At 39.4% G+C, this 17,647-nt stretch overlaps 1 protein-coding gene across 1 annotated transcript; it reads right to left on the reverse strand.

Moving 5' to 3' along the window:
- Positions 1 to 1,834: 1,834 nt before the first annotated feature.
- SDR42E1 (short chain dehydrogenase/reductase family 42E, member 1) lies at positions 1,835 to 4,565 on the reverse strand. The gene is made up of 2 exons (XM_009647178.2): positions 4,413 to 4,565; positions 1,835 to 3,061 (listed from the first exon to the last, which is right to left on the reverse strand). Exons 1-2 carry the CDS (start codon positions 4,478 to 4,480, stop codon positions 1,954 to 1,956), a joined length of 1,176 nt encoding a protein of 391 aa, XP_009645473.1. The 5' UTR covers positions 4,481 to 4,565; the 3' UTR covers positions 1,835 to 1,953.
- Between the last annotated feature and the right edge of the window lie 13,082 nt (positions 4,566 to 17,647).

A 17,647-nucleotide genomic window follows, 5' to 3' on the forward strand; every position in this document is an offset into this window, starting at 1 on the left:
GGTTTTCACTTCAAAAAACAGGGCCTGTAGGAAAGAGAACTGCAGTCCAATGCTTTCATGAGGTCACGACTGTCTCTTTTCTGTTCTATTAAAAAGAAGGTTTCTTCTTTCTGCGGACTATGATGATGTATCTTAATGACTTCTGGAAAGCAGCCCTTCTGCCGTCAGCACTCTGTTGGAGGCACATAAGCTCTTTATAAAGGAATGCAACTCTCCTGCTACACAAACACCGCTGCCCCAGGCCCCCTCAATTTATTTGCTATTATAGAAAAAAAAAAGCTCTCCCTTGAGCTGTCCCTCCAGCTAAGTATTAAATTTAGTTTCTTTCATGGTGTACAGACTGGTAGGGGAATGAAAGAAGAGGAGAGTCAGATTTCAAGCAAAATAAAATATGTAGTTATCAATAGTGTTTTTTTTTTTCCCAAGGTAAACTTACCAGGAAAAGAAAACATTCAAAAAGTAATGCTGTCTTCAGTCATCATTAACTACAAAAATCTCCATCTTCTAAACAGGGGTGGCAGTGGACTTTCAGCTTGGTTTCTTTATTTAAGCGTTCTTGTTTTCTGAGAATCCCTTACCAATGCAGTAGAACAGTCTGTCACTTCCTCTTCACTTCCCCATTTAAATCGCAGTAGAGTTTAACGGAACTGAAGTAACTGGAACTTACACAAAATTCATTTCAGATCAGTGTAGTTTCAGCTATGCAAATGGAAAGACTAAAGTTTAAAGAGAAGTGTGAACTTCTTGAAGGACTTTCCTTTTATCAAGAAGTACTGAAACTGTAATGCTGATGGGTTAAGGGAAAACAACTTTGTGATTTGACATTGTGAGGTGAAGTGTCTTGGTATCTCTTCCTATATTAAACTGACAAGAGATGAGGGAGTTGCTAGAGACAGTAGTGACCTGTACTTAGCAAGGTCTTATTTTCTGTTCTTAAAACTCCACAAAATTACGAGTTTCACTGTATCAAGTGTTTATTGTCCTGCTACAAAGGTGAAGTTCTATTCAAATGGTGTCAGGCATTGAAGAAATATTATTAAAGGCTAAAAGTGTTTTATAAACAGTGGAACATGAACGTAATCACTTACCAAATGTCTTTGATGGATTATTTGTTTAACCATTCAATAATGCTGGGAAAAATCATATTTCTTATTTATGAATGCACTTTAGCTAGCTCATTCATTTTAAACAGGCATATTTTACTGTTAGAAAAATCTACAGATCTGTGCTGCTTCAAGCACTTTGCTGTAACAGATTAACCATCGTGCATTTTTGAGAAATGTCATTAGATATCACAGAGTTGATTTAGAAAAGCATACCAGAATGTAGTCATTAAAAAAAAAAAAAAAATGTCTAGCAGTTTATCCAGTAATCTTGGTTAGGCATATATACATCTAAGCTGGAAAGCAGAATTTGGTTTTGGACTGTGGTCCAAGAATAAGTTTATTCTCCTCTGGATCATGTAGCACAAACTCTTTAGGAATAGAGGGCAGGGATCACGAGTATAATCCCATCAGGGAGAATGAAGGGTCAGTCTAAGGACACTTCATAGAATCATAGAATGGTTTGGGTTGGAAGGGACCCCTAGAGGTCAGCTAGTCCAACCCCCCTGCAGTGAGCAGGGACACCGCTAACTGGATCAGGTTGCTCAGAGCCCCGTCCAGCCTGGTCTTGTTCCATTCACTGTGGTGTGCTGTTGTACCTGAAAATAAAATGCTGCTTGCGGTAATACTGAGCTTCATCTTGTTAGTGATCTGATCAATTTTACTTTGAAAAGGAACTATGTATAAAAATTGCACCTTTTTACTCAGCAGTTCTGTTCCTTAGGGATAAAACTGTTAAAGATATTTACCTGAATGACACAAATGTGTATTTGTTTGGGTTTTAATTTTTTTATTACCTGTCTGTCAAAACATAACTGAATTCTGTCCTCCATGCTCAGCATTTCATCTTTCAGAGTGAAAATGTAACTGCAGATGGAAACCATAAGACCATCACAGCAATCAGCAGCAAGAGCAATCCTCCATCCCTAACAAGATGCATAATGGTGTATGTTTTCGGCTTTGGTCCACATCCCCGAGACCTAAACCACTCAACCACTTCATTCAGGCTATACTGCTGAGGCTCATACCCCAGCTCCTTTCTGGCCTTCTCCATACTGAAATAATGCGTGACACCAGTTTTGTAAACCTCTGTGCGAGTGAGGAGAGGCTGAAAATTATAAACATGACCTACAAGAAAATGAACTACTTCAGTAAGGAATGCAAGAAAATAGACAAGGGAGAGAGGAAGGCGCCAGGTTGGGAACTTGTAACCCAAACCTTCCACTAACGGTCGGAAAAATTCAAAGTTATTTACAGGCCTGCCATCTGAAATAAAATAGGCTTGGCCTGCAGCTATGTGCTTCTTGTTGGCCTTGAGGGCCTCAGAGGCAAGGATATGAGCCTGAACTAGATTGTCTACATGTACAAATTCCACCAAACTAAGAGGATCTCCGTATACAAATTTAAACAGTCCCCTTTCAATGTAACTAACTATTCTTGGAAGATGTCTTTGTTCTCCAGGCCCATAGATGCCTGCTGGTCGGAGAGCACAAGTCCTTAATACACCTTTCCCATCTCCAAGCTCAGCACCATTTGCCTCCAGCACCTTCATTTCAGCTAAAGATTTGGTCCGGGAGTAGTGATCTGGATGAAGGTGAAGAGGTAGATAAGGCAGAGATTCGTCCCCATTTTCTATAATCTGGCCTCCAAATATCACATTGTAAGTACTTGTATAAACCAGACTCGGCACTCTCATGCTCTTGCAGGCTTGGATGACATTTTCTGTTCCTTTCACATTAACGTCTTCTATAAGTTTTCGGTTCAGCTGCTCCCTGCCAGACATTCCATAGGAAGCAATATGGAATACACAGATTACATCTCTAAGAGCCTCTTCCACTTCAGACAGGCAACAGACATCCCCTTGTATGAATTTTATTCCCTCTGGCACGGTTTGAAGTGGCTTCAGGACATCAAAGAGAATCACATCAACTCCCTTTTGGTATATGGCACAACCTAAACTGAAACATGATAGAAACCGTATGTTAGTATACATAGCATAATGATACATGAAACATTTCATCTGGAGGTAAGAGAAGACTATTAACTATTTTAATACTGATTTTTTTTCCTTTTTTTTTTCCTTTTTTTCTGATGGGAGTCTTAAATATTCAGCTATCTACTATGGGGAAGATTCAGCTGTGATACTTTAGGTACTGAACTAATTTCTCATGCTTTGGAGGAAAAAAAAAAAAGAGGCAGAACTGCTGTAAAGGAAAACTCAGAACAGAAATAATTGAAGTGCTTTCAGTAGCCTTTTGGAAGAACACAGCTATTTCTTCGCTTCTGCCCCCTACATATCAGCAATAGCAAACCTTTCAGATGTAAACCTGTAGCCAATTATTTAAAAAAAAATTTTGTTTTTTTCTTACTGCTTTTGTGCCATCCCAATTCTGTCAGAACCATAGGTTGGTCGTCGCCACTTTGTTTGAAATTTATGGAGAAGAGGAATGAGCGAGATGCTGCTAAGGTGGTATGAACGCTTTCCCACATGTCCGCATTTTACTCCAAGTCACAGGTATAAACACAGGTATTGACATAAAGTATAAGTCTGGTATGCCTCTCCCCCTTCCCTACAACTGTTGTATTTCTGTAGTGCTTAAAGGGGGAGACAATGGAGGAAAAAGCCAAGCAGAAGTCAGATAGGTATCTTTGGAGATGTTTTTCCCCACACACACTTGAAATTTGCTTTTTGGTCATGATGGTAATCTCTCTCACCTATGTAAGCAGTTATAACTCTGAAGGTACTCTAGAAGATAGTCTAGGGCTCAAAAGAGGATTTTTTTCTTTACAGGGCCTGCAGAGACAGCTACAGTAAAGGGAAATGGATTTCACTGAAATATGTACCTTATTAACAACTCTAATCCTCAAACATCACTGTCCGTAAAAATAAACATATTCTTGAGAGTAGAGAGCAGCTGGAGTATTTAATCTATATAGATAAGCACGTGTGTAACTATTTGCAGGCCATGGCCTGTTGTCCAAAGAAAGATCTGCATGTGAGTATAGGCTTGCTCTTCGGAGTAGGCTGAAAGATGATGATCTAAATCCCCATGACAAAGGTGACCAGACAGGTAAATGATGCAAGTCAGGTGATGCTTGACATTTGGAAACAGAATAACATATTTAGTTAAAACACATGGAAGCAGAATAACATTTGTTTAAAACTGAGGTCCAAGATGATTGCATGGGGTGAACTGGATCAGGCATCTCAGGCCCACAGTTTCCACTTTTACAGACAGATTTTGTTGCCTCACCAGCAGCAATCTCTTACATTTATTCTTGTACGTAATAACTATTTAATGCACTAACCGGAAGCCAAAATAACCACCTCCTCCAGTAATGAGGACTGTTTCCTTGGCAGTATTTTCTGGTTGCATCTTCTTTCCTTTGGCACTCTTTAAGGAAATTGACCTATAAAATACATTGCAAATACACACATTAAAATCAATCTGAATTTTAATGTCACTACACAGTCAGTTGTTCACAGATCTATTTCACGTTTTAATTGAAGCCCTTCATTTCACCATCTGCTAGGCAAGGCAGAAATACATTCTGCCCTGGTATTCTTCAAAAAAGAGTTTATACTTGGAGAAAAGATGACTGCTGTGGAAAAAAACCCCACATTGCAAATACACACATTAAAATCAATCTGAATTTTAATGTCACTACACAGTCAGTTGTTCACAGATCTATTTCACGTTTTAATTGAAGCCCTTCATTTCACCATCTGCTAGGCAAGGCAGAAATACATTCTGCCCTGGTATTCTTCAAAAAAGAGTTTATACTTGGAGAAAAGATGACTGCTGTGGAAAAAAACCCCAAATACAGAGCCGCCGCTCGCGAGGAGTCACTCGGTAGATGTTGAATTTTTGTCCCGGTGGACGTCGGTGAGTTGGGGTTTGCCGTGTTGTGTCAATCTGTGTGCCCGCAAGATGCTGCTTTCCCCCTTTCCCAGCCGTACTCTGGGCTGCATTAGGAGAAGCGTGGCCAGCGTCAAGGGAGGGGATTGTGCCCCTCTGCTCTGCTCTGGTGAGACCTCCCATGGAGCCCTGCATCCAGCTCTGGAGCCCTCAGCACAAGAAGGACATGGACCTGTTGGAGAGGGTCCAGAGGAGGGCTACTAAAATGATCCGAGGGCTGGAGCCCCTCTGCTATGAGGCCAGGCTGGGAGAGTTGGGGATGTTCAGCCTGGAGAAGAGAAGGCTGCGGGCAGAGCTGAGTGCGGCCTTTCAGTGCCTAAAGGGGGCCTATAGGAGAGATGGGGAAGATCTTTTTAGTAGGGCCAGCTGTGACAGAATAAGAGGTAATGGCTTTAAACTGAAGCAGGGTAGGTTTAGACTGGATATAAGGAAGAAATTCTTTACAATGAGGGTGGTGAGGCACTGGAACAGGTTGCCCATAGGAGGTAGTGGAGGCCCCATCCCTGGAAACATTCAAGGCCAGGTTTGACGGGGCTCTGAGCAATCTGATCTGGTTAAAGGTGTCCCTGCTCCCTGCAGGGGGGTTGGACCGGGTGACCTCTAGGGGTCCCTTCCAACCCAAAACATTCTATGATTCTCTTCCCCAAAGACGCTTGGCTAGAGCTTGGCTCTCAGTGTGAGACACTTTAAAATGGGGCATCTCCTGTTGTCTTTGAAATCTGAGCCCTTTCCAGCTGTGTCACATCACAGTGTTTGTACTCTTCCCTCAGTGGGCACCCAAAAGTATCAGCCCAGGGGTGCGAGGCTCTGCAGAGCTCTGAGACACCTGAGAGAGGCCTTGGGGCTAAAGAGCCCTTCAGTCTCGGGCGTTTTGGGTGGGCAGGAGAGTCTCTGGCCTCGCTGCTGAACACACGGGTACGAAGATAACACATCGCCTTTGAATAACCCACCCTGCCTGGGAGAGCTGTGCCCTCGCAGTGTCTCGGGGCCATGGACGTGGCTGTCCTGCATCCTGGTGCACCCATCACGAGCCTGTACCACATTAACACGCTGACAGACGTCTGCTGCGCCTCGTGCAAAGGCTGAAATGTTTTTGGCAGTGGGAAAACAGCGCACAGTCCTCACTGCAGCAGAATTGCTCACGAGTTAAGCATCAGCAATCCACTGTGCCAGCTGTCTGTGAGAGAGAGCCGTAACAGGAAAACAATGAAGAATTACACTATCAAAGTCTGTTTTGTGGTATTTTCCCTTTTTCTTTTGCAGAGTGTGAGTCACCTGGGGAATGTTAGAAAGAACTCAAAAAAGTGGATTTGGTGTCAAAACTACTTAAAACATACAAGTTTCTGTTTTGCAAAACCTTGGCAGAAGTAGATGCAGTATGCTGCACTTTTATTTTGATTGATGGCTGGCAAGATTTAAAGCTAAACAGATTCTAAAAAGAATTCTGTGAGCATTAAAGACTTTTTTTTTTTTTTTTTTTTTTTTTTTTAGCAATGATTTCTTGCTGGTGAACCTCTGTGGCTCTCAAATAGCAATTTCAAGCATTGAACTTGTGCTTTACAACCTGACTATGCAGAGCTGCTGCATCTATGTGGCTGTACAGAGTATCTGGTTTGGAGGGCATCCCTCAATCGTAGCTGATTTCCCTGTCTGCTGTCTGTATGGGCAGAAGAGTGGGTTTGAGGCAACCTTGAAGCATCCCTTAAAATGCCATGCAGACGTATAATCAATGGTGTCTTCACAGAGGTATGAGAGCTCAGAAACAGAAAAATGACTTAGGTATTCCTGATTCCTAAATATAAGAATTCTGTAGCGCTGCAGATGCCTTCTGGATTTATGTGTAATACCTCAACCTACTTGATGAAGTTTTTAGAAAATCTTCCCAAGTGTTTAATCACCTGGAAAGTACAAAAGAGCTGTGAATTTTCCCTGAGATCCGCTAATACCAAGTGTTTTATCTTTGAGGAGTCTCATGGTCGATTATGACAGGCGATGTCTGTCTTCTGATCCAACAGATTGTGTTTGAATGGAATATTGCAGAATTGCAGAATAGTTGAGATTGGAAGGAAACGCTAGATATTGCCCAGTTGAACCCCCTGCACAAAGCAAGTTCAGCCAGAGAGGTTATCGGGACCGTGTTGATACTGAATATCTCCAAGAATGGAAACTTCACATGTTCAACCTCTTTCTCCTGATAGCTTATAGAGCTTTGTACTCTGAACGGTGTCTCTGACCTTGCACTCCATGTTGTGTAGGTAAATCCTTGTATTGAATAGGCAACTGTTAACCTCAGGATGACGTTTTGTCCTCTGGGCTTTGTGATATGTCCATGCAGGACAGTTTGCAGCATTGAGACCTCTCTCTACATTCTGCTTTTTCTTGCTTTCTGCCTGGTCTTTTATCTACAGTGAGTGAATTGTTAGATTATCTCAATTAGAGTAAATATTGTGAATTATCTCGTAATTAGAGTAAATATTATGAATATAATAAAGCTGTAGCTAAGATACTGTAAAGCTTCTGCACTTAAACCACTATCAGTTTTATTTCTCATTATAGTAAATAGTCCTTTTTGGCTTCAAAGGATAGTAAGGAACATTTGTTCCTTCAAACTGGTGACATCTGTGAAAGCTGTGGGTAAATGTTGTCCTCATTTTACATTGACAGATTTGATGTTAAGACTTGACACTCTCAGATCTCATAATTTTGCACAACTCATTTGTTCGTGCTCTTTCATTTCCAGTGAGACCCTTCTTTACCTAAGACTTCGTGGACTTTCTGAGTGTATCATAAGTTCTGTATTGCCATCAAATAAATGGACTTCCAGTTTTACTTTATATATGATGGAATGTTTGTCCTGGGATTGTTTCGTTTTTAAAAAAAACATGTAAAGCTGGTCTCCACTACCAGTTTTTGTTCTAAAGAACCAGGCATTTCACAGCATGCCTTGCATATATCCCAGCATGCAGAGAATCAGACTATGTTACAGTCTCTTGAAGAGATTGCAGTGGTACCTGGAATTGCAGGCTAGAGCAAGATGTGTCAGGACAGAACCACTTGCACTGTACATGGGCTGTTGTCTGCCACAACCTGAGTTGCCATGAACCTGAAACAGGCTGCAAAGAAACCCTTAAATCAGCAACTAAACAGAGCTAAATAAGCAGCTGTTGTGAACAATGCAAGTTAGAAAGAATGAGCAATGAAATCATTAATTATTCTTTCATACTACGTTAGTTCACCTGGTTCCCTTTGCAATTTAAAATACTGAACTTCTGAAATCATTTGTGTCATAAAAATACAAAGCATGCCAACACTACTGTCTCAGGAAGCAGGGCAATATTTCATCTGGGGAAATAAACATTCTACTGTTTTTGTATTATTTCATTGATTTCTTTTTGGTATTACTTAATTGTGCTTTGTTTTTCATTGAATAATGGGATGAGAGAAGAGAACGACTTTAAATTAATGGTCTTACTGAAACATATAAAACCAGTTGGTTAGAATAGTACTAAAAAGGTGAAAACAGCATCTTCATTGTGAATGGAAGTAGAGTAAATTGCAATATTCAAAATCAGAATCAAACATTCAATCTAGATTAGACTGGAATATTTTTAAAGGAGGACAGGGTTAGGGATAAAAAATGCCAGTCTGAATTTTATTCTTGGCTCTGACAGAGGTTTCCTGAGTGACCTTCAGAAAATCGATTTCTGTTCTGTAACAAAGGTGGCACTGCACTTCTTCACTGCCCGAGGTTGCGGTGGTGCTTGTTTCATTTATGTTTCTGAAGCTCAAATCAGAGGTGATGTACAGGAAATCAGTTGTGTGGAGCTTAAAGACCTTAGGCAAATATGCAAGGTAGACCCTCCAAAAATACTAACATGGCCTTCTTCTTAGGACACGTGGTAACTGTACAGTATTGCTTGTGGAGAGTGCCATACATTTGGTGATGTGGAGACAAAGTACTTATACTTTCCTTTTCCTGTGAGCTCCAGTAATGGAAAAACTTATCCTATCTCTTCCACACTGAGACGAGAAAAGAATTTCAATATTAATGGTATTCACTGTTTAGTGAGCACCATTCACCGAGGCTGATTAAAATTGTTCATCCGAACAGTTGCTTTATATCATTTTCCTAATCTAATTCTTCTGTGTTCTCTCATTTTAGGAGATAAGACTTCATAAACATTTCTAGTCCTGACTAGAAGGAGGTGTGGGGACTAGAGGATTCCTTATCAAAATAGGAATTCACTAAATGGAAGGCAGTTTCTACTCAACAGAGCTCTTGCAAAGGGTCAAGCTGTTTGCCGAGTACTTTGAGATCTTTGGGTGAAGGAGGAGGTTAGGTTTATGTTGCACTGAAGATGTATGCCTTTGTTATATGATTGGCTAAATTCCATTTTTTTTCTAGTTCTGGGATTCTCTTGAATGTGGATGCAGGTTTGGGGATCAATGTTAACCTGTAGCTAGCAAGTTCCTTTTCATACACGGCCAGAAGGAAGATCCCATAGAGGGACTCGGATGTGATGGTGGCAGCAGCAGTGCAGGTCCCTGCTCACAGGTTTCTGTCCCCCTCGTCCGGTCAAGGCAGCTCTGCTCAAAGCTGTGCACAGTCAGGAGCCTTTCATAGCTTCACCAGGCGACGCAGCAGCTCTGCCCTGTGATGTTGGGTGTAGAAAGGTGCAGTCAGCTCTTCACAAGGTACAAACTGCTCAAACTTTGAGTGTCTTCACCCCAAAAGATCAGATTGGGTGGAAACATCTAGCAGTTGCCAGTTGAACCAGCTGCTTAAAGTGTCTGGACGGTTCCTTTTACAGTTATGTGTTCTTCAGTGTGACCTGAGAGAGGGTGCTGTTGTACCGTAGTGCTGATGCAGCACAGATATTTGATATCAGTAATATCAGTGTTACATTTGATGTCATGGTACCTTACAGTTTAGTTACCAACTAGGTATCTCATGCAGCATGTGCACTGTATCTTGTAAATAACAGGATGACACAAGCCAACTTTCTTGCCCAATATCTGTTCACAGATCAGAACAACCTAAGCTCGGTAGTCATGCCCTGCCTATCTTGAATTTTATGGCAGGGTTTCACTGCGGTCATCTTTATTGCATTAGTCATGCAAAATTATTACTACAAAAGACACTGAAAATGCCTTGAATTTTTTTTACAAGGATTCTTAAAGAACAAACTTGATTCTCAGGTGTCTGTTCAGCAATATGAAGTGATGCGTGCACTCTGGGAAGTCATCAGAAATTAACTTCTTTTCCCTTCTGTAATGCTTAAAAAAATGTAGATTATCATATTTTAAAAAGTAACATTTAGTTATTTATCCTAAAAGGAAGGAAAGAAAGAAAGTTTACATATTTTAGGATAAGTGAAAGGTTAGAGCACAGGACTGAGAATAAACTGTGTTCTCCCTTTTTGCGTTGATAACAAATAGCTGCTCATGGTCTGTGCCTCTCTGGCAGGGCACATCCATAACCCAGTTTTCAGAACGAGTGGATGTTAATCTTCATAACCTCCATGGAGCTAAACAGAGTCTCAAGAGACTCTTAAAAGCCACACTGAAGCGTTTCAGTCTAGGTGTCTGAAGTAAGTGGTTGCTCCAACAATAATGATCTTAAGCTCCCTTAAGCCTAGGGATTTTTTTTTTAAGTTGTAATTTGATCTGATGTGTTACCTGATGTTCTGAGGTGCTATTATCCATTTGCAAACATATTAGTACTTAACAGTATACAAGGCTGTTATCTAAGATAACTGTGGCACCTTAGAGCTAAAAAAGCCAAATTTTAGCCCATTCTGTAACTTTACTTCATGAATAATTTCAGTAATGCAGACGAAGTACACAGGACTGCAAGGGCTAAAGGATTGCACCTCTTTGTACCTGTAAGGTTGTGGGAGTCTGTAGTGGGCATACAGACAAGGCAATTGCAAGGTGTTAGAGACAAAGAAAAAAAAAAACAGGAAAAAGACGGAACAAGAAACCACAGCATGCTGCCTTAAGGGAAGCTTCTCTTGCCTCCTTAAGGGAAGTTTCTCCCGCCTCTTTAAGCCAATAGCAAGCTCGCTTCCTTACAGCCAATAGTAACTTGTTAAGGACATTTGAAAGAACAAATCAAGTGCGCTGATGTTAAGTTAAGCATGTGCTGGAGTGCTGAATAAAGGAGAGTTCGTTGCTGCACCGTAAAGGAGTGTATTGCTGCGTTTGTCCATCTCAACCTGCGCAACATAAGGTTTATATACTTTAGAAGTTAGTACATTAAGAAACATCGTAGAAAAGACTAGCAAAATATTCTTGAAAAGACTTTCACAGATGTTTTTGCTCTCAAAGTGAGGGAGGACAGGCTTTGGAATGCAATGCTGGATGTCTTTGATTCAGTTATTAAAGCGAGTCTTCTCATAAGTTTAAATAGGCAACTATTTTAGAAGGTAATTATAGAATCATAGAATCATTTAAGTTGGAAAAGACCTTTAAGATCATCGAGTCCAACCACAAACCTAGCACTGCCAATTCCACCACTAAACCATGTCCTTAAGTGCCACATCTACACATCTTTTAAATACGTCCAGGTATATACATACTTAGGTTTCAGTAATTGTCCAATTTGGTTTCAAGTGTGATTGATATGCATCCAGCTGCCCTTATTTACCACTCTCATAATGAGAAATAGCTTCCCTGCTGTAGTAATTTATAATTTAATTCAACTCTCCATAGGCTTACAGAAATCTTACCTGCTTAGCTAGCAAAACCAAGATAAAGTCAGTCTGCTATGCATCATTGACACTAATAATTGAACATCCAGTTGATGGTTGGAGATGTACTACTTTGATCTTTTGGAAGGATCTAAAGGATCTTTCAGCTTTACAGGCAGCTAATCGTGTGCTATACCACATGTAGAACAAACTTGAGGCAAAATGTGTTCTTTAATCTGTATTTTGTACTGTGTTAATTTTCTGTCGGTGAATAAGAAGTCTGCAGGTACTGGTGGTGAGGATGAGAAGAGATGTGTCAGCCAGAACACCAAAACCTGAATTTGTTGCAGGATTTCTGTGGGTTTCTCAGTGGAAGCTGTATTTGCTGAGGAGGAGAGGAGATATGTTTACTGAGGAAACATTATCCATCTCCACACTTATTTCTGGTGTTTTCATATTCATGATACTGTGTTCAGTGGTTTCCCATTTTCAAGCACTTAGAAGAGCAAGAAAGCAGAACAGACACTGGCTTAAAAATGGTACTACCCATTTTAGTTCTGTAATTACCTTGAAAACATTGCAAAAATTACATAATTTTGCTGAGGAAGGATTAGGTAAGAGTTTGAACATGTAAGTAGAGGAAAACAACTTCAAAAGAAGGATGCAATCTCTTTCTTGCTTCAGCTGTGTTTAAAATAGATAACCTCTATAAGGTTCACTTAATGGCACCTTGGTATTTACAATAGCACAGCGTTCTTATATATATGTGATGCTATTTATTCTGTCCCACGAAACTAATGATTGTAGAATTCGGAATTCATAAGCATTTTATCATGGCCTGATGCGAGACTTAATTCTGAGCTATTTCAAATCAAGTGATTCTGGCACAAACCTGAGTTTTCCTTTGAAACGGATTTGTTCAGAACCCAAAATTTTGAAGGTTGAAGGCACTTGGTCAAAACAAAATAAATCCCCTAACTACTCTACAATGGGGTGAGGTTACTAAAATTACAAAGATGAGCTAGTTATGCATTTATCTTCTGTTCAAAAGCCTTATTTGGGCATGTTTTGTCCTGGAATGGTAACATGAAGAACATGTTCAAAGGGGGAGCTATTCAACTGGGAGTATGAGTGAGTGTGCTGTAACTTAATTTACTGCAAGGTATTCTTGCTCTTAATTGTCACTCCACTTAACAGAAGTTATGGGCACAGTATGTGGTTATAACTAATTTTGCATTTTTGCTACTTTTGAGGGAGAAGCATGATCTGAATAACCAGGGGATTCAAATATATGATTTTTTTTTGTTTGTTTGACTGTTGTAATGAAATAATTCTGACTGAGCTTTGCATTTATAGTGCTGCTTCTTTATCTTTCAGAGAATACAGAATTTGAAACAGAATTTGCACCAGTTGAAAATGCTCTATTAATTCCAGGATTTACATCAGCTTAATTCTTTGTTCATCGTAGGAACATGGAAGAATCAGGCATCAAACACATTATGGACAAACTGTATAAACTGAAATGTTCTTCTAAATGACTTGTTCTAGTAACTGGATTTCTTGTATAATGAAAGTTTCTCAAGTCTAATATGTAAACTTCAATATAAAAAAAAAAAAAATTACCCAGGGAGCTCTTTATACACTAGCTGAACAAAATGACATAGAGGAAAATTACTTGCTTAATCAATTTAGATATTCAGCTTTAACAATTTATAATTATTATCATTACTATCAGAAGGATACCTGTTTTAGCAGTTGTCATTTAGCACTTTCCAAGAGAAGGCATTATCTAGCACAATTCTTGTCCCGAGTCTGTCGCTGATATTGCCTGAGCTCTTTTACCTTTTTAAAAAATACTCTGGGAAAGCCTGGGAAAGCAGTTTGAGCATCCAGTGAGAATCCTCTGAGTGCCATATTGTTAATAGTAAAGCCAGAAAGACTTCACTGTTTGTATTTCTTGTGTAGTTTTGGTCCTGGCTCCTTTCCCTATCCTCATAAATAAAGTAATCTCTGCTAGGAACAGGCATCAACTAAAGCAGGCAGTTAATCACACTTAAGCAACATGCACATTGTTAGCTTACCTGGCAGAATCATCCCACCTCCCATGATGTTTTAGCTGTGTATGAAGAAACTGCCTTCCATAATTGTAATTAAAAAACCAAAATTACTCACAGTTTGTAAGTGTTAATGAGAATATATTACGCAGCCAAACTCTCCTTGTGTCTTGTTTGCAAAGGGGTCACACTGCTTTTGTCTTTTCAGTAAGCTTTCTGTCAGTGATGGACTTCTCATCATGTCCTGAAGTTTAATAACTTGAAGAGAAGTTCAAAGTTGGAATGGCACTTGTGAGAATAGGCTACAAGTGTTCCTCCCGTTTAGGTAGGGAACTATTCCCCTTGTTATCTCTGGTAAGCTCTGAAGCAGTCCAGCCAGGACTGAGTAAGGAGGTAGGCCACAAATTCCCGTAGATTATAATTTAAGAAGGGGTCTCAGTTAACATCTGCTGCCACTGAATCCAGCTTTTATGGGTAATCTTGGTGCAATATTACATCAATAATGTGTTCTATAATTTAGATTTCTTAAACTTAGAATTATTAGATTATTTGAGTTATTAAATGTCTTTTAACAAGTTGACCACTGGGTGCTTCTGGCCGTAATAGCTGAAGTTAATATCATGGCTTGGTATCTTAGGATGAAGGTGCTGTGGGTTATGAACTTTTCATTTACTTTCTCCTTTTATGGAATAAAAAGAGGAATATTTAGTGCAAAAATTAAGACTAAACTGAACATATATATGTAAATACTACAGAATATACTTCACACATAGTGGCTGTACCTTGTTTCGTGCATAATGCTGGAGGGCTGCACAGCAGCACTCTAAGCATTGTCAGAGTAATTTCTTTTTTCCTCTGGCATATGTGTTCTGTGGCTGCATTTGCAGCCTTTGAGTTATGACTGTTGTATTTCAGTTGCACTTTCTGAAGAGTCTGGGTGACGGAGGTGTCCAATTTTAACACTTTTAGTAGTTGAACTGTACTCTTGCAGGTGAGGTACCAAATATAAACCCTTAATACCATTCAGCTAAGTCTTCATGTTCCTTTACTATAAGTAGCAATTTTATAAAAGCTTTATGTGTTCTCTGGCAGCTTAGAGACTTTAGAGATTATGGAGAAATTTTATAACAACACAACATGCAAGTATGTGGTGGCATTCAAAAAAATGGATGAAAATAATTGTTGCCACTTCTCACCTTTTCATTAAAAGTCTTTGTATTTTTCTCTTAATATTCTGGCTTGTGTTACTGTAAACTTGAACTTTCATTTTAATGGATAATTTGTTGAATGTATCCCCATTTGCGCAGGTGTGTTACTGTAAAACATGGGCCTATGGTTTAGCCTCATGAGGTTGCAGTAGCTGTTTAACATGCTGACAAAGTTTCACAGAGTCTAAAGTTCTGGTTATGAACTGGTTTCTGGTTAAGATTCCAGTGTTTACTAATTTCTTTGGTGTATCCAATGATCAAAAGGGTCTTTTCCAACCTAAACGATTCTCTGATCCTTAGCGCTTAAAGATGAGTATCTTTAAGCTGAGGCTCAGCTTTGCACTTTTTCCATTCTGTGAGCTACCATCTCTGACCTCTGTTGGTGAAATCCAGAGAGTTTTGCATGGAGCATCCTTTCTCAAAAGGGACACAGCGGGTGGCAAGAGACCCACTCAGCTTCTTCTAAGTAGACTTAGATTCAAGGAAGATGTATGCAAGATGAATAGAAAAGAGCAGGGTACAAACATTTCCTGCCAGAATTGTGAAATCGAGGCAGTGCTCAGGATTGAATTGGTAGCAGTTCTGCAAAACAGCATCTGGTAAAGAACCTCACCTGGCTTAGCATCTCACTGGTACTTTTTCCACAAATTCTAGCTGAACGTGGCTCTGCTGCAATGCAGATACAGTTTGTGCCTGAGTGAAGATCTGGGATTTGAGACTTGTTCTGCTGGCAAGTTTGTTCAAGTCCGAATATGCTGTGCCTTCAAAACCAAAAGAGTAAGTAGGAAGAGCCTCACATTTAGAATTTTTAGATTCCTGCGATTTTTAAAATTTAATTTATTTTGGGTAATTATGCTTGGGTTTAGCAATAGTGAAATTTAGTTCATGCTAACAGACATGAACCAAGGGGGGATGATAACATCAGAAAAGTAAATAGGAGAAGAGGAAAACCCATGTGTGAATCACACCAGTCAGGCCAGGTGCGTCATAGTTAGCAATTGCCCATGGGCAGTATCTTCGTACAATAACTTTCTTTTTTCAGGCTTTTGGCATAATTCCCTTGGATTACTAATACCTTTTTCCCTTGGCCTTCTTTGTAAAAGCAATTTTTTTTCCACTTGTGTCTGTCCATTTACGTAAGTATGTCTTTATCTTCTACACTTGTCTTTGATTCAGCAGAGAGATGCTAACACTGATGAGCCCACAATTCTAGTCTCCACTGCCCACTTATTTTTTCAGCTAGACATCTTCTTACTTTTTCTCATGTTTCTCTCATTCTCCAGAGGAATTCTGCACAAGCATCTACAGCATGATTCTCTGTTGACCTTTAAAATCCCTTATGATGTCTATAAAACATTATTTGATAGTCTTTAGGTTACTTGTACTCAAAGAACACTTCCTGTCAAGGTGATCGCTGCCGACAGCATATTCGAGCAGCAGGGTCCAGGACTGAGTGCTGTGTTACAGGCGTTTTCATCTAGGATTTTTTGACTAATTAGAAGATGACCTCTCTTTGCTTGCGTTCATTCATGTGTACCTTGGGAACAGTATTAGAGCATTTATGATAGCTAAGTGCTTAAATATTCCTGAGGGAAAGGAGTGCCATTTAAAGAGAGATCATGTCAGCATAGTTTTTCTTCAAAATACCTCTTTCCTCTCTACTTTCTGCTGTAGAGTCAGTCTGATAGATAGAGGTACTAAGGCTACTTAATTCTTGCCCACTTTTCCAAGTATAGTTGGGTGCCTCATCTCTGTTTGCCATTTTGGATATAACTGTGGGGATAGAAGACACAGAGATGAACCAGTTATGAGCAATTAAACATCAAAATTAAACATCAAAATTAAACAGCAAAATTAAACAGCAAAATTATACTCCTAAGGAGGCAAACAGATTCCATGTTTCAGACTCCTGTTATTTTTTAAATTTCATTTGAATTTGACTCATCAAGTTTGGCCAGTATCTGCTGATTTCTATCAGTACTGCCTGTGGGCCAGTTTTCATGACTACTTTGAAAGCCCACTGCCTGTCTTTTTTCTAGAGTTATTGAATAGCTTTCTCTGGGAAGTCTCTCCTTATTTTGCACAACTAATTTCGGAACTTCATTGTTTAATCAAAAATAATAGTAATCAACTCTTCTCTGTAACCAGTTATAAAGGTAAGAACTTTTAAATGACATAGACATTCTAATTTTAACAGCACAAAGATATATTTGACATGAGCTTTTACTTTATTTAAAAATAAAATAAAAACCCAGTTTAAAGGAAGCAAAAATTGCTCCTAGGCTGGTACTTTTAAATCCTAGTTTCAGTCCATAAATTTGATTGTAGAGTTAAATTGAAAAACCAGAATATTTAACAAGTAACATAAAATCCTTAAGAATTGCAGATGCTCTCTGCTTTAAAATGTTAGAACTCAGAAAAATGGAAATTGAAAACATGCACGAGCTCATTATTAATAGTAATTGAGACCTAAAAGCTACCTTGGATGCTTTTTTAGATCCTTTAAAAGTTAGTAGAAACCATATCATATATCTGAGAACTTTCCTAAAAACACGTCTCGTATAGTTGTTAGGCATAAACTATTTAATTATATTCCAGCTTGTTAGAATATAGCTCCTGCAACTTGGAACATCTTTAGGTTGATTCAGAACACTGTCAGTGTTTTTACAA

This window comes from Egretta garzetta, unplaced genomic scaffold (genome assembly GCF_000687185.1).
Source record: "Egretta garzetta isolate BGI_Z169 unplaced genomic scaffold, ASM68718v1 scaffold39, whole genome shotgun sequence".
Lineage (NCBI taxonomy): Eukaryota > Metazoa > Chordata > Aves > Pelecaniformes > Ardeidae > Egretta > Egretta garzetta.